This window comes from Apus apus, chromosome 10 (assembly GCF_020740795.1).
Source record: "Apus apus isolate bApuApu2 chromosome 10, bApuApu2.pri.cur, whole genome shotgun sequence".
NCBI classification, from domain to species: Eukaryota; Metazoa; Chordata; class Aves; order Apodiformes; family Apodidae; genus Apus; species Apus apus.
The window spans coordinates 17,913,245-17,935,117 of NC_067291.1; the positions used below are offsets into that span (position 1 = coordinate 17,913,245).

At 42.4% G+C, this 21,873-nt stretch overlaps 2 protein-coding genes and 1 long non-coding RNA gene across 6 annotated transcripts in view; 2 read left to right on the plus strand and 1 right to left on the minus strand.

Moving 5' to 3' along the window:
* Window positions 1-9,531, plus strand: part of LRRC28 (leucine rich repeat containing 28) — a 93,565-nt gene extending 84,034 nt beyond the window's left edge. Inside the window, exons 10-11 of one of the 3 annotated variants that reach the window (XM_051628799.1) lie at window positions 6,521-6,733; window positions 7,157-9,531. In XM_051628799.1, the coding sequence (XP_051484759.1) occupies window positions 6,521-6,733; window positions 7,157-7,184 (241 nt within the window). In that variant the 3' untranslated portion in view covers window positions 7,185-9,531. The remainder of the gene's footprint in view (window positions 1-6,520; window positions 6,734-7,156) is intronic. The other 2 variants (XM_051628800.1, XM_051628801.1) reach the window with 2 other exon arrangements.
* Window positions 9,532-12,906: 3,375 nt separating this feature from the next.
* LOC127388875 (uncharacterized) lies at window positions 12,907-13,992 on the minus strand. The gene is made up of 3 exons (XR_007890469.1): window positions 13,855-13,992; window positions 13,623-13,683; window positions 12,907-13,477 (listed from the first exon to the last, which is right to left on the minus strand). It is a non-coding gene; the product is annotated as an uncharacterized LOC127388875 (long non-coding RNA).
* A 536-nt stretch (window positions 13,993-14,528) lies between these two features.
* The window catches only part of MEF2A (myocyte enhancer factor 2A), an 83,134-nt gene continuing 75,789 nt past the window's right edge, over window positions 14,529-21,873 (plus strand). The window contains exon 1 of one of the 2 annotated variants that reach the window (XM_051628792.1): window positions 14,529-14,882. The gene's annotated coding sequence lies outside the window, so the exon portion shown is untranslated. Of the gene's footprint in view, window positions 14,883-17,721; window positions 17,740-21,873 lie in introns of those variants that run through there. The other variant, XM_051628793.1, reaches the window with a different exon arrangement.

Consider the following 21,873-nt stretch of genomic DNA (forward strand, 5'->3'; position numbering starts at 1 on the left):
CAGTTCTTTGTGGAAAGAAAATTAGCCCAGTGGGGTAAGATGAGAATGACTAGGCCTCTGTAAAAGTCAGGAAGCAAAAAGTGAACAGCACTGCACTGAAACTGATGGGAGGAAAAGTACTCTGTGCCTTGATTTCTAACACTGGCTCATTGATTCTTCCCCTGGTTCAATCAGCAGTTACTGCTTCTCCTTAATCCAAGTTCATAATGACTTACTGGAGTGGGATTGTAACAGAAATACCCCAGAGAAATTGTAACAACAGGGTGAGGGTGGAGGGCTGTGCAGCACTGGGATCTTACCTGTGGCCCGGAACAAATGTATTGGAGCAGGGAATTGCTTTTTTTTAATATCTGTGAAAGTCACTTTTTACAGATGGGTTTGTGGCTGCACATCTGGTGTGTGTGTCCAGAGGGGCTGGGAGATGAATACCTGAGTGGTGAAAACAAGGAGCACTTTTTTCTAATATGAAAATGAGAGCACTGTGAAGTTTTCCCTGTCTCCAAGCATATTGTAGCAAAGAAAGTGATGGCAGGAAGGAGCAATGAATAAGGATGATTTTTGTAAAGGTGGGATTGGAACAGGAGAGGCTGGAGGTGAGGCAGAGGGGTGGGGGAGGGAGGCAGCCGGTGTGGGGACGTGAGTCATGCATCCTCCAGCAAGAAGCACTGACTCATGGGGAAGATGATCGCTCTGCTGTTCCCTTTCTGCTAAGACTGAGGAATAGGCAATTGATACTCAACTTTACTCTGCAAGCTTCTCGGTTAGAGAGTGAGATGTAGAAGGCTCAGGTGCTCTCAGCCCTGCTGCTCAGGCTTCATAATGTGCCACCTGGGAGGTGCCACCCACCTCCACTGTGGGTCAAAGCTACCTACAATGGGGAGTGTGGTTCTGATGCTTTATATCTCCTGTCCAGCTCTGATGTCTTAACAGATGGGGAGCCATCACTTTATCTGCAGATTTATGAAAGAAAAAAATATCTTTTTATTTCTAGTGTACATGGGAGAGTGATTCTGCGTGGCTGAGGAAAAGTGCCAAAGGGCCCACATGGTTTCTTCCTTCTCCTGCGAGAAAGGAGGAAAGAAAATGTCTAAAAAGAATCCAAAATTACCCTGAGCGCTGATTTGCACTCAGATTGTTCCATCTTGAAAGAGATTTCTGACAAAGCAAAGTGTAAAGAGCCCTAATCCACAATGTGGGGGTGCAATTATTTTCAAAGCAGGGGCCGACTCCGGGTGTGTTTGTGCAGCCAGCCTTGAGGGCAGGGGCTGGAGCTGCAGAGCACAGCTCTGGGCTCAGAGAACGGGAGAGCAATTGCAAGTCAGTGCAGCAATTCTCTTTCGCTTTACAAGTTTTATGTGGGTAATGTGAAGTAATTAATGAACCAGAGCAGTGCTGCAGAGGGGGAATAATTTTAATGCTCTTTTTAAAGACGCTACTAAATCAATGGGGCAGTTTAAAAAGGAATGATAGCCTGGAGATTAGGAAACTTAATGTGAGAAATTAGGCAGGGTTTGGAGAGCGACTGAATCTCAAGCAGGCAGGTGCTTTGAGATCTGCTGCGTGGGCATTTGCACGTTTGGCACACCCTGGAAAAGGCAGCACTTGCTGACTTCTAGGCCTAACTAATCAGACTCGGCCGTCTTGCTCAGAGTTGAAGATCCCCAGGAGCTGGAAAAGGCACTGAGAGATAGCACAAGCTATGCTCCTGCTTTCCACTGTGCAGGAGCAGTATTTTTCCACTCCTGTCACAGGTCTTCTGACCACCAGCTACATAAGCGATGTCTACATGGTCTTTTGAAGGCAGATACGAGCTTACTCTGGCTGCTCTCCAAGAGAACCAGAAGCCATGTAGCTGCAGCTAATGTGTTACATGCCCACATTACTGTGGCCTGCTGAGAAGCAGGATATTAGCTTGGGCTTGGGGCTCTGGCCAGCTCAGACCCTGAGTAAACCAAGTTTTCATCTGCATGCAGGAAGGCATGTAGACAAGGACAGCATAGGATTTGGGAAGCTGTTTTTATTATTGCTTAGGGCAGGTTAGCTGTCCCCGTGGAGATCAGGTAGACACAACTTACTGTGCATCCTGCCCTGAGCACGAAGAGCAGCACCACATGGTTGGCCTCAGAGCCAGCCAGCTTCTCAGTGGCCAAAGAAAACGGCTTTGTGGGCTTGATCCAAATTCTGGGGGCCTCCAGTTGGCTGTCCCTGTTGTAGGCATACCCCGAGTTTCTCTCTTTTGTTTTGGATGGCAGTGACTTGTTATGGACAGGGAGGGGTTTGAATTCAGTCTTCACTGGCTCTGTAGGTTTCTGCAGGAGCTCTGTAATGTGACATCTGATTGTCCACATGGAATTCTGAGCCATGAAGGTGCATATGCACATGTAGTCTGTGCAGTCCACCTCTCAACTAAGAAGAGAGGCTGTCCTCATTTTGAATGGACATCTTTCTTGGTCTTTTTCTTCCTAAAAATTTTACGTTGTCTTAATTTTGAAGTGCTTCACCTAAGAAATTTCCCCGTGTTCCTATTTGATGTTAATGAAGGACCGTGTGTGTACATCTATATGTGTGTGCACATGCTGTGCATAATACAAGAAAGCAGCTGTGCATGTATGTAAGTACATACACAAAATTAAGTCTTGCCTACCTTAGAATGATATGTAAAGATATTAAGGATGTACAGCAACAGCTAAATGCAGTAAGTATTCTGTGTACTGTGCAGCACCATGGAGCAGTGAATCAGGGACCTCTTTTACCTTTCACCCACAATATGTAGCCCTCCTCTTCTCCTCTTGTGTTTCCCCATCTGTAACATTTCTGGATCATTGAAGCATTTCAAAAGCAGGAATTTGAGTAACTGTCTCAGTTCCTGAGGATAGAACCACAATTTGAAGAGGAAAAACCTTTAATTAAAATAGACTCATCAGGTGAAATCCTGGACCTGTTAGGGTAAATGGCATAACTCTCACTGATCCTCCATGGGGTCAGGATTTTGCTCATACCTTGTAACATTTACCTTTTCTGAATGTGAGACATTAGTCCTATAAGGGAATAGATAAGCTAAAAATAGAAACCAGTCTGACCTAAAATAGTTTGACATCCCTTTCATAGTGCTTATTGTCTGAGAATACATCTAAATGACATCTTGATTAATCCTGAACAGAGGAAAATTTGATTCATTGGAAAGAACTGGGATTGCACCAATCATTCATTACCAGAAGCTACACAGACATGGACTCAGTGTGCAATGTTTCCAGTAGAACTTTATTTGCAAGCTGTCAGATTCATCTGCCATTTTCCCAGCTACTTTGGTTCACTTCTGAGCAACCTGGATGAAACATTCCAATCCGGTCCATGTGGGCTATCTTTTTTACTTTACTAAAGCAACTTTTTCCTCTGCCTTTTACTGAAAACAAAACAGTCACACCCAGTCAGGTTGCTTTGAGCAGCTTTTAAGAGAGATGTCAGTTGCACTTAGCACACAGCTGGGGCCACAGTGAAGCTGTGTAAGTGCCTGAGCTGTTCAGCTGGAAATTACATCTTGTGCAGGAACCTAAATGTCAAGTTCTCCAGTGCCCTTCACAGCCAGAACTCCGACAACTCCCCTTTTCCCATGACTCTTCTTCACTTTCCTACAGATGTAACTGTGCTTTCCTTCAGATATAATAAATCATCTATGGGAATGCCATGATCTAAAGCAAAGGGAGCTGTCACCCAAGACTTCAGATGACACTTAGCCACATCAGCGAGTAAACACAGCCCACAGGAAAGATGCCTTTTAGAGATGCACTGTTTGTGTCAGCAGTGCTAAAACTAATGAACCAAAACAATGAGGGGGAAAAGGGAATCATCAGATGAAGCTAAAGCGATAGGCTAGAAAGTCAGCTTGGTCCAGCAAATTTTTGAGCAAATTTTTGGGACAGTGCATAAATTATATTTTCCATAAGCAATAAGACAGCACATACTCCCAGCCTTGTGATGAGAAAGTACTAAAAGAAAGACTAAATGTAACCATGTGAAGAGAAAGGAGCAGGAGTGAATGTGTTTCTTATTTTGGAACCTTCTCATGGCAAACAAGCCAGACTTGAGCCAGAATTTTCAGGACGCAGAAGGAAGTTGGAACCGTTACACCACCACATGGCTCATGAGCAAGCTGGCATGAAGAAAGGGATCAGCTATACATTGTTTAGAAGGAGCCACACAGACCATGCAGTGTAGCATGCGTCCCCAGGGCATATGGAGGCACTATCAACAGTCAGTGGAACTGGTCCAAATTTACAGCAATGGTAGCTGAACAATAATTTCGCTCTTCACGATGGAGAAACAAAAACGTGCACCAGAAGAAAAAAAAGAAACAACTGGAGTTAGGGTATGGAAATGGTGCTGGGGAGATGGTTTTGCTTTACTTGCTATTGCTGGTTCCCTCAGTTCTGGCTCTTGTCTAGTTAATTTTCTGTTGGACCACTTCTTAAATAGTAATGCTCTGAAAAAACCTTTCAGATCACTAACATGATGAGAGGAAAACGGTGTTAGCTACAGTTCTTATGTTCGTGGTTACTTCATGTCGATGCAAACAAAAGTGCTTGGTCTTGAGTTAACAAAAGCTGTGGTTTAGGTTTTCTTCCTTCAGTGATCCCTGAATTATGCTTGCATGCATAATTTGGTACTAGAGGCAGAATAAACATCAACTGTAGTAGCTGAATTTTTAAGGTTAATATTAAGGCTAAGTACATAAGATTTTCTTCTGAAGAAAGCATGTATATTCTGGTTGAGGGGGAAGATGAAAACTATGTCTGTGAGAGCAATGGCTGATGGCTTAGTTCTGCATGATAAAATAAATAACTTTGATTAACTTCAAGCTCCAGTACCTCAGATGTTTGTTGTCACAGAGCAGCAGCTTGGCTGATTGGCAGCTCTGGTTTAGTCGACATGTGTTAACAGAAATTGCTCAATTTACATGGAGTACTTCAATCTGCTGTTTCAGAAGTTTCTGTCCCACATAGACGAGCATTTCAGCTTTTGAATAAGTGGAGGACTTGTGAGGGTCATTAAAGAAATTGCTAAAGCTTCTGAAAATGCTATAGGCCAGATTGCTGGCTGAGAAGCATAGCATGCACGTGTCACTGCAGATACTTCTCAGATAATAGCACTGATTGAGATTTTAATCTGGACAAAGTGCTGGAGGCAACTTTCTTTCCAACACTCAATTATCCTGATAATCATATGCTTATTTTTTTTTCTGTGTTCAAAATGTGTGGTCTGCTGCAACTGTGCAGTGTGCAGAGAGTGCTGTTTGGAATGAAAGGAAACAAAAAACCACAACAGAGAACAAAATTCATGCTCTGACAAGGGGCACTTACAGCACAAGTCCCATAGCATGGAGGACAATGTGTCTTTACCTTGGAAGCAAAGTAACCCCCATGAGAAAGGGCTGCATTTCTTCCTGCAGGCTGCAGGACAACTCAACAGCCACAGAGGAATAAATTTGCAGCTCAGCTTGCTGCTAGGACTATGGAGTATGTTGTAGGAGCAAGGCTATCATTTTATTGTGTGTATTCATCTTGTGGCCTCCCTAGTGGGATGCAGATCCACAACAGAGTCTTCTCAAATCTCACACAACACAAAGAATTCCGAGTAGTTTCCCACGGACTTTCTCCATAAAAAAATTTCTTAGAAGAGATAACTCCGCCAGGAAATGGGAACCAGGGGGACAAATTCCTTCATTGAAGTCAGTCTCCCATTGGCAAAAAAAAAAAATTGTCCCTATATGACTAATCCAACTATGCTTCCCTAATTTTTGTAACAGTTTCTAGGGATGAAGGGTGAAGCCATTTGAGAAAATCAAGCTTTGTTTGCTTTTTATTCACAAGGCATTATTCTGCTAGGTTGAATTACTAATAAAACTTCATTTATTAAAATTTAAGAAACCTAGGTTTACTTTTCAGCATCCAGATCATCTTCTGATCCTTAATACTTTTCATCATGCTGGAGGAATGAAAACAAACTCAGCTGTTTCATGTTTGTTCACAATTGACTTTTACCAGGAGCATGTTAGCATTGTTACATGCTTATTATTAAATGATGGCAGAGTGCACGTTTCTGAGACAAGCAGAATGTCTGTCCTTACCTTCACCAGTTTACAACTGGAGCTGACAGAGCCTGCCCAGTCTGCCAGGAGAGATGGAGAAGGTATTGTTGCTTTCATAGCTACCTCAGTCCCTCTCCAGATTGTCTGCAGAGGTAGCTGTGAATTTGGCTCCTCTTCTTTGTTTATGTGTCCAATTGTATCTGTTGCTTGACCTGAGTGTACACGCCCTTGGCAACTCGCAGATTTTTGGCTTTTTATGGCCAGTTGAAAGTCTTTCCATTTACGTTAGATTAAGCTGTATTTGATTTAGTTAAGTTAGTGCTGGGTAGCCACCTTTATTCTGGACTAAGAGTGATTTGTGTCTATGTACCTTAAATCCATTCCTAATTGACTTGCACTAACACCTGATTTATGCCCTCAATGATCCCATTTTAGCCCACAGCTCTTCCAGCCGCGTAACGAGTCATGGCACAAGGGCAGCAGCAGCAGCAGCAGGGTGACTGCAGCCAGTGTGAAGTTGGGTTCTGTGTCTCAGCCGCACCTCAAGGCCAATGAAAAGAAAAGTCTGAACTGGTTTCTTCCACCCGAGATTGCCACAGGCCACGAGCAAACACACATGGTCAATTACTGCGGCTCAGTGGATGCGTGGTAAGTTGTCAAGCGTGTCGGTGCGTGCATGAGATCACTCATTCATGTATTCAGACCCTGAAAGCATCACTGTAAACTGGTCTTACATAAACAAGTGTAACTGTAAACTGGTCTTACATAAACAAGTGTAACTGTGGACATGGACACATGGACAAATTAGTGTGGGGATAACAAGTCTTTATGTGTCAGCTTTTCCCATATGCATTCCTGCATGAAATGCCAGGTGATGTGAGGTAGCCTCATCCTCTTTTACCCAGGGGGAAGGTATAGCTAAGGCATGGTAAATTCAGAGCCTGGCTTCTGCTGCAGTAATGGTTTTAACCTAGTTTAGAACAGTTCAGCTTGGCTAAAGTGTAATAAAACAGATTTAAACCACTTCTACACCAGTTAAACTACCTATTGCGTACTTTGCTCTTTGCCTAGGTGGTGGAGTTTTGCAGGTCGACTCTGAATTAAGAGCCGACTTGTCGTTGACTACACTGAGCAGTATTTTACAGAAAAGTCTGAACACCCTTCATTTCAGAGTCTAATGTAAAGATGAACTTGCATTTTTCTTACAAAAAACCAACTGTAAACACAAATCCTAAGACCATCAGTGAAAGAAATCCAACAATCCCAAACTTTCAGTCTTCCTCCCAGATAACACTAGTTTACTGACTCCAGCCCGTGGGAGAGCTAACAAGAAATTTGCTTTTTTTCAAAGAGGAACACAAGAAGATTTCCTACACTGAAATGAGAGGTACAAAAGCTCCAAACCCAGGATGAGTCCAGACCCTTTCAAGCTCTGACTGGCGCCAAGGAAACATAGGATCAAACACCAAAACTTTGGATGCTTTTCCTTTTTATTCAATAACTTGAACTCAGTCTCTGTTAGTCTTTCTCTGCTTCCATATAATGGAAGATATCTCAAGTGATTCAACACATGGCTGGAGGAGCAGGCATTATTATCTCAGTTAACATGGACACGTTTTGAACGCTGCTTCTCACTCTGCTATCAGCCACCACCACCTCTGCAGTAATGTGACAGCAAGAGAAATAGGATGGGAAGGCGATAAAGTTTGCCCACGCAAGAAGGAAAGAACTTTCTGTCCAAAGCCAGCTGGCTTGGCTTGAAAATGAAATGGCATTTTAGCACGAGGTGACCTGTTTACATGTGCACTGGAGCTCTGTCTCAAAACGCTTGTCCTAGATGCAACAGCAGGGTCTGTGAAGGAGTTTATCACCAAGTAACCATAGGAAACAGGTGAGCTGTCTCAGTGCCAGTTTGTCTTCTAAACTGTGTGACAGATAAAAAACCATCCTCAGAGCTTGCAACAAATGTGCTGCCGCATTTCATGGGTAGAACTGAGCGTATTTTTAGTAAAGGGTTGAGAAAGTATGCAATAATCCTAAATCAGAGCCAAGAAAACCATAAACCCCTTAACAAATGCCTGTTCAGATAGAGACTTGGGAATGCACACCCGTTCATCCACCCCAACGCTTTGGTTACATTTTTAAGGCTTGTTTTCCAAACTGAAGCAAACCTCCAACGGAGGATCAATGGCATTTTTGCCTTACCTGAAAGGGCCAGAGGAAACAGGGAAGCTGATGCCTGTTATTTATCCTGTGGGGACACAGACCTATCACCTAGGTGTACCTCCAGGAAAATCAATGGGAAATACATCAATGACATATTTGTAATGAAGAGTCCAGACACCATCATAAAGATCCAAAATGCACCTTGTAAAGCACCCAAGTTTAAGAAGTGAACTTTATTTCATATTTTCCTTTAGAAGTTTATTTGTTATGTCTTGTGCTTTGGAACAGGTCATGCAGAGCCATTGTGAGCTCTGTGTATGAATCTTACAAGATCAGGGCAATAAAATGTGCCTTTTCATACGTGCAGTTTGATGAGCAGAGTTTACACTGAAGCAGATAAAATGCAGGGGAAAATACATATAAGCTTAAAATTGCATTTTAAGAGCAGCACTAACTGATTGCAGTGGGAGCTGAGGGTGCTCTGCACAAGTCAGGAGCAGCTTACCTGGTTTTTAAGAGTTCCACAAGTCTTTTGGCACTTGAAGAGGCCTCATCAACTTCAAATCTACTTTTAAAAGTAGCTCAAAGATTTTTCAGGTAGTATGGTCTCCTATATCTATTTCTGTCCCTTTTGTTTCCTCACAGCATGGAATACTGACCACACATGTTGCTGTCAAATATAGAAATTAAACTTACAGAAAAAGGGAGACGTTTTCTCTTTAATCTCTTGGAAAAATTTCTAGAATAAAGCATAGTTCTTAAGTTGATAATATCCCTTTAAGAATTTATTTGCCAGGTAATGTTAGAAGAAAAAATACTTCTAAGGTCAGTATGAACATTAAAAAGACTCCCTTTAAAATCAGTGTCAGATCTGTATTAGAGAGAATGGCAAGCAGTGTTTGAACAGATCTCCAAATATATTCTGCACCTTAAAAATGCAAATAACTTTAAAATGCTTTACAGTGATTTCTAGCTCTTTGGAGAAGGGGCAAGAACTATCCTAAGAAATACTTCCTTGCATGAAAACAATAAAAATAATTTAGTGTTGCAATATATGACAGTCATAATATGTACAAAGCTACAAAATTATTAACAGATGAAGCCTGTAGTTTTTGAATAATGTAGTAAATATTTTTTTGAGATGAGTGAAATAATACAATACCATCAGAAAAGTACATTTTAATAACAAAAATATTGAACGTAACTATTTTTCTTTAGATCTGCTAAGCAATCTGTGTGTTCTCCATAAGATGTCAAACTATACTGTGCATATGTACACTTTGCTCTCTCTATAAATATACATGTGCATGACACATTTCTAAGAGCAGTAAATGAGTGCTGGGGAAATACAGAAACAATGAAGCTCCTAAGAGAGGCTTATTTTTTCAAGTTATTAAAAGAAGGTGGCAAGCATTCATGAGGATATGAAAATTTAAAGCCGTCTGCAGGAAACTCTGAAAACCTCTGGTTAAGGCTGCTGCCAAAAAATCTCAGCTATGTTATGTCAGAATATTTAATTGCAAGCTGAAGTTTTAATGAATGGAAAGATATGGCAAAAAGCAGGAAGTTTTTGAAGCAACATAGAGCAACCATGAAAATAAAATACCAAAGGTTGCAATCTTGAATGCTGTTGGAAGCAGGAATTTCCATCCAGACTCTGACTCCTTTTCCTACTGTGCAGAATTTGCCAGCTGTCTGGCTGAGGAGAGGTAAAGCTGTTCTGGGTATCTTCTCCTGGGCTCAAGGCAGCACTTGTTAAGTCTCTGTGAAGAAGTCAACTTCTTTGCATTTATTATTATGGGTGTTTACAGAAATGCACCTTAGGAATAAGGGGAGGAAAGGCAAATGTCAGAGTGCATTAAATGCTGTATTTTCTTTACTTTCCAAGAAGCTTGCTCACAGCATGATGTTACTATTTATATCAGAGCTCTTAAACCCAGCTGTTGGTTCATGTTAACATGCAGAACGGTGAGGAAATCCCAGCAGAGGAGCGTGAACCCCAGAGAGAGCTGCTCTCTTTGTGAGGACTTAGAAAATATCACAAGTCTTGCTGAGATGTGGATCAGGCCTTCAGTCAGTGAGGCAGGTCATACAAATATTTCTCTGTGTTGATCCTCCAGTATTTGGAAGGACAACAGCAAAGCAAAGTGAAAAGTGCCAAATGCTACAAGAGACAACTACTTCAGATAACTTAGCTTGAACCCCTGGCTGGAAAAGTTTGAAAGAGAACTTTTACCTGGAACTCAAAACTAGCAAATCTACTGTACACCCACATTACAGCATTCTTAGACAAGCTGTGTCTGATCTAATCTTATGTACCTTGGCCACAAGTTCTGGAAAAACAAATATTCCCAAGGCAATCAGATTACTGAATGTACAATATAACGATGTGGAAATATTAGTGGTTGACAGAGGGCAGTTTATGAAATGGATTGAGTGAATTTAATTCAAGCATTGTCAGGCAACGTGGACTTCACTAAAACAGGGAAATCTTTACTTGATTGTATCTGTCTTTAGCAGAACACCAGTGTAGGAGCAACTCTCCCAACCACAGGCAGTGAGGTCGGGGGAGTTTGTTCCAAGCCAGCTTTCTGAGAGCACAAGTCTGTTTCTGAAGTGGTCACCAGGGGGTTAACAGGGTTACCCAAAGTGTTACTGGAAAGGAACCATTATCTGCTCCTCTCTGATTTCCTGCTCTCTAGGTGGGAGTCCCCCCTTCTCCTATCCTTTGTTTCTAATACAAGTCCCCATCCTGAAATGCTGTGAGTACAATTTGGTTTTGTTGCAATAAGTAGTCCTTTACAAATTCTTCATTCATAGAGTATTTCCACCATTGTAAGTGAAACAATGTTAGGAATTAATCTGGCCTGTGATTTTGAGAAACCTGGTTCTTAAAGGCCTGTTCTTAAGACTCTCCTTCCCTATGAAGGATAGCTTAATTGTTTGGCAAAAGCCACGTAACATCCCCTACTCCTCTTACTTATAATTTTAAATGTCCTGCATTTTCTTTTTATACAAAGTTCACCTTTAGAAGCTTGAGAGTTAAGAATTTTTCTCCAGGACACAAGATTGAAAAGCAGGTTTCTGGAATATAAGAAACATTTTAAAAAAGGAGGCCTGAGGAACAGCCCCAGTACATTTCTAGAGTGCTTTGTAAGAAGGTCCTAAAATGTAAGTTAAAAGTTAGTGGAGATACAATTTTGGTGGTGCCTCCAAAATACCTTGGATGGGTGGGTGGAAATGCACTGGCATGGAGATGCAAGGGAAAGCTTTATTGCCATAACAACTGCTGGATAATGACTCTATTCAACTGCGAGAATATTTAGTTAAAATTAATACCACTGGTGCTTCTTTTCTCCAGTTTTCCTTGTATTTGCTGTTTCTCTGGGTTTATTTCTCCTTGGATATAATGGAAATTACACTGCCCTGCTGTTCGGCCGAGGGAAGAGATTTCAGGTGGCTTTTTTTCAGTCTCTGGGTTGAGTGTAAGATGGGCAGAAATGCACGCAGCAGTTGTTCTCTTCTCTCTCAAGAGTGATCCTAGCAGATGCTTGTGATGATTTTTCACTTGTCATATTGACACTCCAGTGTGATGTTCTCTCGAGCTTTGTCATGTTGCTGCTTCTACAGTCTTAGAAAGATCATCATTTTTTTCTCTGCAGTGTGGATTTTTCCTCATCACCTTTGGATTATCCAGGTGCATTTTGCCTTTGCGGTTGTGCTGGAAATGATGGCCACATTCTGCATCAGGTTTCAAGTCGTGTAGTGATTTTAGTCATTTTGGTATGCTAATTCTTCTCTGATTTTATTCGTGTCACCCTCAGGGGTGGTATTTTTCGTTTCTGCTGTTGTGACATGTGAGAACATCTGTGACCTCCCTGCCACCCATTCTTTTTCACGAGGCAGTCCCAGGAGGGCTCTGCAGGAGCAGATGTCACAGCACATCATCGCGGAGGGAAAACAACATCTGTAATTTCAATTGGATGCCATATTTTGCACTTCCTCTTCTCAATTGTTACACAGGGCAGTGTTTCCATTGGGGGAGGAATGTGTTTCAGTGGGAAAGGCTCTGCTCTCTACCCCTTAACTATTGTTTGCAAAGCATGTATAGAAATCCTTGAGCAACACATGCTCTGCTTATTCTTGTAGTGCCACTGGAAAGGACAAATTAGAGCCAATTATTTCTCTTTTTGGCTTCCTGCTCTATTTTTGCCAGCTTAGAATAATATGATTACAAACTAAAAATAATGAGTATATCCAGAAGTCCCTGCTCAGGCCTTTCTTTGGTGTCTGACTCTATTCCCACTGACTTTTATAACTTAAATAACGAATTCAGGATTTTATCTAACATCTTTTCAGCATATTTTTGCCATGAGAGGATTTAATGCTATTAATAATTAGATTTTAGGAACAGACCTTACACATATTATGGATGATAAGTATAGGGAGGAAGAAGAGAATAAACCATATTCATATTAAAGAACAGTGACATTTGGACTCCATGTTGGGAATTGTAACAAAACTGTATGTATTTAAATCTCTTCCTCTTTACTGTAGGTCAGCTTGGAATTATGATAGTATTTAGTTATTTATTTCACTTTCACACTTATTAGCTTTGTCCTAGATCCACAGAAGTGCATAATCTTGTGCTTTTGTTTTAAATGAAAGGTGGATGTTTCAGAAGTTGTTCAACTTACTGACCATGTATTTAAATCCCAAGTGAACTGTACGTTACAAATTCTGAACCTCAAACTCGATGTGAACTGTGAATTACTGCATTCATTTGAGCTAAATGTTTGGAAATGGGCAACAGGAGTCTACAATCATTTTTGAGGAATGATCCTGAAGGATCCTTTTTCCTTCCAGTGGTGTGGTTATCAGATTGAGAGTTGGCCATTCCTGGCATCATTTTTTTGCATCCTGTTTTCTAATATTTCGTGGGGCTACCTTTTTGTACTGAAGTTAATGATACAGTCTTCCAAATATAAAGAACAGCCTCTGATTTCTGTTTTACAGAGAAAGCATCTTTGATTCTCATCTCCTGAACAAGAGATGTGCACTCTACATTAGTAATTTAGTGCCTTAAATGTCTCCCATCGTTTCATTCCCAGGCTGCTGGTATCTTGCAGGATAAATCTGGAGAAGCTGGAGGGCTCAGATGGTTTTTGGCAAGTATCTTTTCATCATCAGAATTTTATTTTTGGGTCATTCTTCAGCTGCTGCCTTCTGTGAAAGAGAAAAACACCAATTTTATGTTTTTTATTATGTATTCTCAAGTAGTCTTTTCTACTTAAAGTAGAATTAATAGGAACTTTGACAGAGATCATGTGAGGTGGAGATGGATGGAGGAGGAACCAAGGTGGACTGTCACCTGAGGCTGAAAGTGAAGACAGAGCTCATGTCTTCTTAGAGCAGGGATTTCCACAGAAAGTCTGTAAGAAAAAAACATTTACAATTAATTTTTTTGGGGGGGTGTATGTGTATAATGGGCAGGGGGTGGTTTCTGTGAGGATGATGGAGCTAGTGAGGTGGTAACCCGTTAGTCTTGGTCTTCTGCTGTCTCCAGTGACCAGGTCTTGCAAGGGGGACGAGGGACCACTTACTGAGACTTGCGTTCATTATCTCAAGGACGTGTTTTTGGACCCGAAGCCCAAAAAGCAGTGCCTTGCTGGAGAGACGAGCGCAGGGCCGGGGCGGGGAGCGGCTGCGCGGCACAGGCGGGGCTCTCCCGCTCGGGTGCCTCGTCCTGAGGCCGGGGTCGGTGTGGGGGGGCCGTGTCGGGGGGCAGGGTGCGGGGGCCCTGTCGGGGCCGGGGTCGGGGCCGCGCTAGGCCCGTTCCCGCAGCCGTTGCCCCGGGCAACCCCAGGGCCGGGTCGCGCGGCCCCGCCCTCCCCGGCCGCGTTGGCGCATGCGCGGGCGGGGCTGTCCGCGTGCGTCACGGGCTGCGGGCCGAGAGACGGGGGGGGAGGGGGGCTGGTGCGCATGCGCCGCGCCCGGGCTGGGGGAGGAGGGGGGCGCGGCCTTCCTCCGCGGTGGGGCCCGCACGCCCTCGGCTCTGATTGGCTGCCGCTTCTCTGGCCGCCCTTCTGATTGGGCGCCCCCCCTGTCACTCAAGGCCCCCCACGTTTCGCTCGGCCCCGCCCAGCGGGCGCTCTGCGGTTGGCGGCGCCGCGGCCCGTGGCGCGCGCTGCGATTGGCGCTGCCGGCCCGTCGCTCGGCGCGAGGCCCTATCGGCTGGCGGCGCCGCGCGAGGATGTAGGCCCGGCCGCTCCCCGGCCCCAAACAAAATAATCCGGCGATGCTGGATGTTCCAGCCACGGCCGTGCCGGTCCCGCCGCCGGGCACAGCTTCGCCTCGTATTTTCCAGCGCCGTTCCCCTCCTCCCGGCCCTGCCCGGCTCGGCTGAGCGCCCTCAGCGGCGGCCGAGTTGCCAAGAGAAAGGAGCGGAAGGATCTCCTAGGGACGCGGCTGCGCTGCCTTGAGGAGAGAGGGTGACAGAGGAAGTAGTTCCGGCCCTGATTGGGCCTTGTTTCCCAAAAATAGCGCCCAGCGGGTATCCGTGCGCCGGTGTCAGTGTCTCCTGAGGAGCCTCGGCGGGAGCGGCGGCGGCGGGCGCGGGGGGACGCGGGCGGTGAGTGAGCCCGCCGGGGGCTTCCCGGCGCTGGGGGGCGAGCGGGGGGCTGAGGGAGTGTTCCCTGAGCCCGGCGGCTCCGGGCTGGGGCGAGGATCGGAGGCGAGCAGCGCGGAGAGGCGAGCGATCGGGGTCGAAGGCAGGGGCAGCGGGTGACGGGCCGGGGCAGCCTTTGAGGGGGGCGGCTCGAGGAGGGGAGAAATGAGGGAGAAGGAGAGTCCGTGTGTCCCGTCCCGTCCCCCCCCCCCCGGCATCCCCGTCCCTCCCTGCCGTGCTGCCGGAGCGGGGGGTGCAGGCGGGGAAGTTGGTGCGGGGGGAGGGGCGCGGGGGCGGCGGGCGCGGGGTCCCGCGGGTGGGCGAGTTCCCCGCGCCCGGGGCCCCCAGAACTTCCTGCCCCGCTGGCTGCAGGCGAGGATGGACATTTATGGACCAGGCCGGCGCGGCCCGCCGGAGGGCTGGTGCAGCAGGGAGGGTGGGGTACGAGGCCCTGGCGTTCGCGGAACGCTGAGGTAAGATCGTCCTCGCCTGGGTGGCCAACTTCTGTGCTCGGGGTGTGTGCGGCTGGAGAGGCGGGGAGGAAAAAAAAAAAAATACCTTTTGTCCTGCTTCTCGGCAGCCAGGCTGGGTAAGCGACATCACGTCTACAAACAAACAAACCACCCGACAAAAAAAAAAACCCACCCTCTGAGGAGCCTGCCCGTGGTAGACGCTAGCGAAGAGGACCGGGGGTCGGGGAGGGAGGAGGCGGAGGGAGGGATTGTTGAAGTAGTTGTACACCGCGTGAAGGTGTGTTGGGAATGGGAGGAGAAGCTGTTCGCTAATGTGTAAGCCAGGGGATGTTTTGTCCAGAGGAGGAAAGATCGGAGGTACAGCTGTGTTGTACTGCAAGCGGGGCTTGGCGCTCGGCAGCCCTGTGCAGAAGTCATGACGATGAGAAAGGAGGCTGTTCTGTGTTTGACTGGAAGGGCGATCAGTTCTGTTGAGTTTGTAGAGGTTTGTTTTCCAGTAATTTTTACCTGTTTTTGAGATCGTAGGTGGTGGAGAGAATTGAATTGCTTAGAAAAGCTGGGCCATAGCGACTTGTTTTGACAAGTGATTAATTTCAAAGTTGAGAAATTGGAGTTGTATCAGGGAAAAAAGACAATTTAAGAAGAGGGTTTTTTTTAGTGCTTACTGTAAAGCCATTGTGTCCCGTAGTCATATAGAGAATAAATTTATTAGGAACAGTGGGAAAGGGGTTCTGGGAAGCACAAAAGAGCAACAAAAAGGAATAATTTGTAAACGGTATTAAGGAAAAAAGTGATTTGGATTGGAATTTGTAATACAGACAGTATTTATTTTAAATATTTTCACAGTCTGGTGTATTTTTAGGTAACATAAGGAAGTCTATAAGCTTTCAAGCTTTATTGTGTTAACTGTCTACACATAATTGTTCTTGTATAAGTCTCTTTATTTTTAGGAACTAGGTATCTATATTTTGATAAATATTTCTATTGTCTTATTTCTAGCTAGGGCTTAACCAACCTGCACAAAAGGTGTCCGAGCAGCATTCCTATGATCTATTCTGTCTTTTAAAATTCTTTTAAATGCTTTTCTCTGCCTCTTACATATAGGAATGTAATCTTTGGGTTTTTCCTCCTCTCCAACAAGTGATTTGCATTTGTGGGAGAAGTGTGAGTTCCTCTTTTAAACTTATGTTTTTTCATTATAGGTGTTAGGATATGTGCAAAAGGACACGTCTTTCAATTACATAAGAAGAATTAGAAGAATTGTAATAAAGGATGTAATGTTAACACTTTTGGTCACTAAAGGGCATAATTATAAAATTATACTTTAAAATTCTGTACTTGTTTAGCTAGCAAAACAAAAGTGAGAGAATAGAACAATTTGTCTTAATATTAAGGGATTATAATAGTGCTGGGCAGTTGGAGATGAGTCTTGTTGGACTGCGGGCATTCAGTTTGAAATTTGGGAAGGAAAATAACCCAGTGCCCTGGTTAGTTATTTTTCTCCTCCATAATTCTTTTCTAAATCTGTAGTTGACATAGTCCTCCAGTAGTGGTTGAGGGGTATCATCAGTAAACGAAAAGACTCCTTCAATGAGAGAGACAGGATCTACTTCAGAACAATTTTAGTGTAGATGGCAGTCTCTCTGTGCCAGTGCAGCTCATCGAAGCCAGTTTTATTATTTCAGCATTTTGAATGATTGATTTGTGAGAAGACATTTACAGATTGTAAACTGTGATAGAAATATATTAGCCTTTAGCCTGTACGTTTGCTTGTTTTGCTCCGTTTTTTGAGTGTGTATTTAAACCAAGGTGGTTATACCTCTCTTCTGGAGATGAATCTGCCCGTGGAATGCTTTGCATATGTGTGGATGTCTGGATTTAGAGTCCTAACATTTCACGTAACATTTGCTGCTGAACAGGGGGTGAAGAAATGAGTGAATGTTGAACTGTATGAAGCTACGTAAATTGATCTACAAAATTGAGTCATGTTGGACCAGTATGACAAGAAGGACTTGGCAGAATGAAAACTTGAAATAATTCTGGTGAATAAAATGGCTTATTATGGCAGAAGATCTGTTTTACGTAGAAGCCTAATTTAAGCTGAATTGCGTGCACTTCACCCTAAACTGGTTAATGTGGGCAGCAAAGCTTTTAAGGGGTTTATTTGAGAATATTAACCAAGTTTCTCAGATAACTTGTTGATGTCATTCTGCATTTTCTGTATTCTGGTCAGAGACACTGGAAGCACCATGCAAATTTGTGAACAGTTCCATGCTACCATGCCTGCTCTCATAGCAAAACATGGCTGGTTAATCCTCCAGCAGTTGTTCGAGTAGTCTCGTATGATGGTATGTAAGGGTGAAATCTGTATTAGTTTTCAGACTGAGTATTTTGCCTAAACAAGAAATACTTTGAATTTGTAACAACTAGTTTGTTATGCCCTGCATGAAAGATGTCTGTGTTTCAGCTCAATTAAAATAAATAAGTTTTCTAAGAACACATTTGATTCACCTCACAAAATTCTTAATTTATTTTTAAAGGCTGCAGGATTAAATACTTTGCGTAAAACTTGGACTTCATGCCTATTCAGAATGGCAGCAGCCTGGTAATGTGCAAAACTCTGGGAAATATTTTTCCTTCTCATTGAAACAAAACTTATTTGAATTAATTTGAACATTGCGTTGCGATGTAAATGCTACCTAATTTCTTAATGCACAAAATGGCTTTAAGTTTTTGCATTTCTTGCATTCAAAAGATACTTTTTCACATATGTAACAATGTGTTGTTCAGTTCATCAAATGGAACAAAAGTCAAAATCTCTGTGATTATTATGGGTGATTTTGGTGCCTCTTGTGTTCAGATTTCATTCCTTCAGCTCTGATAGATAAGCAGGGAATATAAATGCATCATTCCTCTTGTGTGGTTTACTGCTAGTGCTGAAAGGCTAATGCAGTAATTACCTGAGTGGACTAGCCAATGTGGTACTGAGTGTGGGTTTAGTTTAACTCTTTCTCCTATCATGTGAAATGAATAGTTTCCAAAGGTGCACTTGAATAAATAAATATAGCTGCCTTTCCCCCTGAATGTTGACAAGGTGGTTTTGGTGCATTATGAAGATTGTAAAATTGCAGCAGGATGTTATTTTGATAATTTTATTTTCCTCCCAGGTTAATTTTGTTGACCTTAGACTTTAGGAAATTTTTGGCAGCTAGTGAAAATACATTTTAGGTAATAGATACAGGATCTGATGAATGAACAAAATGGTAATAACAAGAATTAAAACAGACTTCAGCTGTGTAATATGACAGTTACCATCCCCCAGCATGTGTTCTGTGGTTGAGTACCAGCTAATAAATAATGCCATGGAGGGTTAAGTTTGTAGCCTGCAGTAGCGTAGTTTGCTTTGTTTATTTTAACTTAAGCATATGATCTAGATTTCTAGTTCTTACCACCCCTTGCATGTGGTGTGTTCTTTTAACACATGAACTTTCAAGTTACTGGTTATGGAGTTCAAAGGAAAGGGTTTTTTTATTCTATATTCAGGGACTCCTAGTTTTTGTTTATCAACTGTATTGTTTAGACTTGTGTTTTGTGGTTCTGTCAGGATTTTTCTTGATTTCTGTATCCTTAAATATGTTTTTCTTTAGGACCATAAACCCTTGCACTGTATACCCTAATTTCCATTTGACATTAAAGAGGAATTAATATCTTGCAAGACAACTCTGTTCCTGAGATTTCAGTCCCATCCTGAAAAGGCAGTCCCTGGGTTGGAATATTTTAAATGGCATATGTGGTAATCTTCCTTTCTCCTTTTCTCCTTAATCTGAGGCTGCAGTGAAGAATTAGGCAGAAACTACTGTCAGCTAAATTTTGGGGCTGGTCTTTTTTCAAAATTTTGATGCAGAGGAGTACACAACCTTTTCTGCAGAAAGCACTATGCTTTTTGTTCCCCCTGTGTTGTAAAGGTACAAGTGTGCTTGTGTGATGAGAAGAAAATACATACTTCATAATAAGAGTGTTATTAATTGAATTATTTTTCAGGGAATTAACTATTTTATATTCAAAATGTTAGTGATGCTTAATTAGATGGGTCTCCCAGTTACATTTGTCTCTGTCCCTGAAGAGCTTTGGAATACAGCTGAAGTCCTTATGGGCCAACCTAGAGACTTAGAACTGCATTCTGTATTGCTTTGTGCTCAGCTGGATTTCACTAGTGGTTGCTAAGTCTTTTTGCATGCCTATTTTAAGTATACTGAGATAAAAAGTGTTAGGAATTGACAGCCAATCATGGTTCTGGAAAGGTACTTGCTTTGAGTTAAACATCTGTGTACCAGGCATTGATGACAAAGCATCTTTTAAAAAAAAATTAATATATCTTTTTTAAATTAAGAGCTGTGTTTGTGTTCACTGTGGTGGTCAGAGATCACCTAAAAGGGTAGGATCGAGAATGGATGTGTTTGTGCTCATTGTACTTTTATGATGATAATAGAAGGGAAGAAAGATTTTTTCCATTTACTTGACAAATTCCTTCAAGTGTTTTTAAAACTCAGCTTCATTTGAAAACCAGATTGCTTCTAACACTGTAATTTAGGATTGCATGGATTCAAGTAATGTTATTTTTATTGTTTGAAGCTTAACCATAGACCTATGCGAACATGGAAAGCAGATCTGTCGTCTTGATACCTGCAGTAATACTTGCAAGCTGTGGTCAGTATCAGTATTGAGCACTGCACCAATGTACACAGGCCTGATCTTGCAACTTTCTGTGGTCACTTTATAATGTTTGGAAGTTCAGGGGGGATAATTTATTAAACTTTTAGCTATATAATTATGTGAGCACATTTATAATGGAGCTGTGCTGTGGTTGTGCTGTTAAGCATTTCTTTCTTGAAAGTATTAGCATATAGAGTTGAGAAATAAAATTCAGAGGAGATTGTTGTGGTATCCCTTATGATGAGTAGGAAGATGTTGTAAGTGTAAAAAGGTGGGATATTGAAGAATTACAAACAGTTGTAAGAGAAGAGTGAGCAAGTAGTTGAACATTGAGAGACTCACAAATATACCACACACATACAAAAAGATAAGGGGTCTTAAACAACAGAACAGTCTTGCCTTGGCAGTGTCCATTGAAGAAACAGTTGAAAGGTGTCAGGATAATGTGACTTTTTGCCCCTATATCATACTGAATCTGCAATATTTGAGTCCAGAAGGTTGAGGAAGAAGTTACAGTTTTTATTGGTCAGATATTAAAAAAAAAAACAACTGATATTAAGTGAGCATGTTTCTCCAGGTATTTCGAATTGTATTTAAGTGACCAACTTACTGTTGTGGAAGGCTTGTATAGTATTGCTCAGAAACATTGTGTGAGGTTATCAACATTTAGGACATCTTGTTTTTGGTATCATTCTTTCACAGCAACTGCCCTCTTCCTGATATGACTGCATGCATCCTGTTTTAAAAACTGTAAGCTGACATGAATGAGTGCTAATAAGCTGGTGTATATAGCAGTTCAAAAGCATTGCTTTTTTTTTCAAGTGTGAGCTTTCAAAGCAGTGAGTCTTTGAGAAAATAGGATGTTCCATCATCACTGTGCTTGTATCATGTTGTCATGCAGCCAGGGAAAGAAACTATTCAGTAACTAAATATTTTTATTTTTCCTTGAAGCTGTAAAATTGTTGTGTAATGACAGGAGATTTTAGTTGCAGTTGAGCTGTCTGAAATTTATGCTTAGAAGCCTGTCATTTCTGGGTAAAAGAGGGCAAAGTGAAAGGTATGTCAAGAGTTTCACCGTTCTCTTTCTGTACACATCAAATGAAAAGTGCTCTCTGCTAGAATTTTTGAGCTTATAGATGGTCAAAGTATGTTTGTGAGTCTGGGTTTGATAATAAACATATTAACTTGGCTCATTGGCTTTTGGGATTTGAAGCTTTTGAATGCAGAAGAAGGATTTCCTTTGAGAGACTTCCTGAATATCATCCTGTGTTTCTTTTGGAGTGTTAGGGGTTTTGTTGTTTGTGTGTTGTTGTGGTTGGTTTTTGGTTTCTTTTTTTGGTTTTGTCCTCTTCTTGTTCATATTTTGTTTGTAATATTCCAAATGGTAGTGTCTTAACTTTTTGTCACTGAAACATACATAAAGATTTTTGCTTTGTTGGATTCAGCTATGAAAAAAGTGCCAGCAATAAATGTATTGATGATTTCCATTAGGAAGCATGAAATTCTCCTTCAAGGGAAGGAGACAAAATCCTGCATGGTTGAAGAGAGATGTGATCAGTAGGTGGAGGCAAGTATACACTGGCCATCAGAGGTGTGGAATATGGCTGTATTGCACAAGTTCTAGATACTGATACAAATACTCAAAAAATTCACAAGGAGTAGGTAGAGCACAGTATAATGTTGTTGAATATAAAATAATACTTATTGGGTTTAAGTAGCTGTTGTTTTCTTTGTCACAAGTATGAAAACTACCAACCTAAATAGCCTTT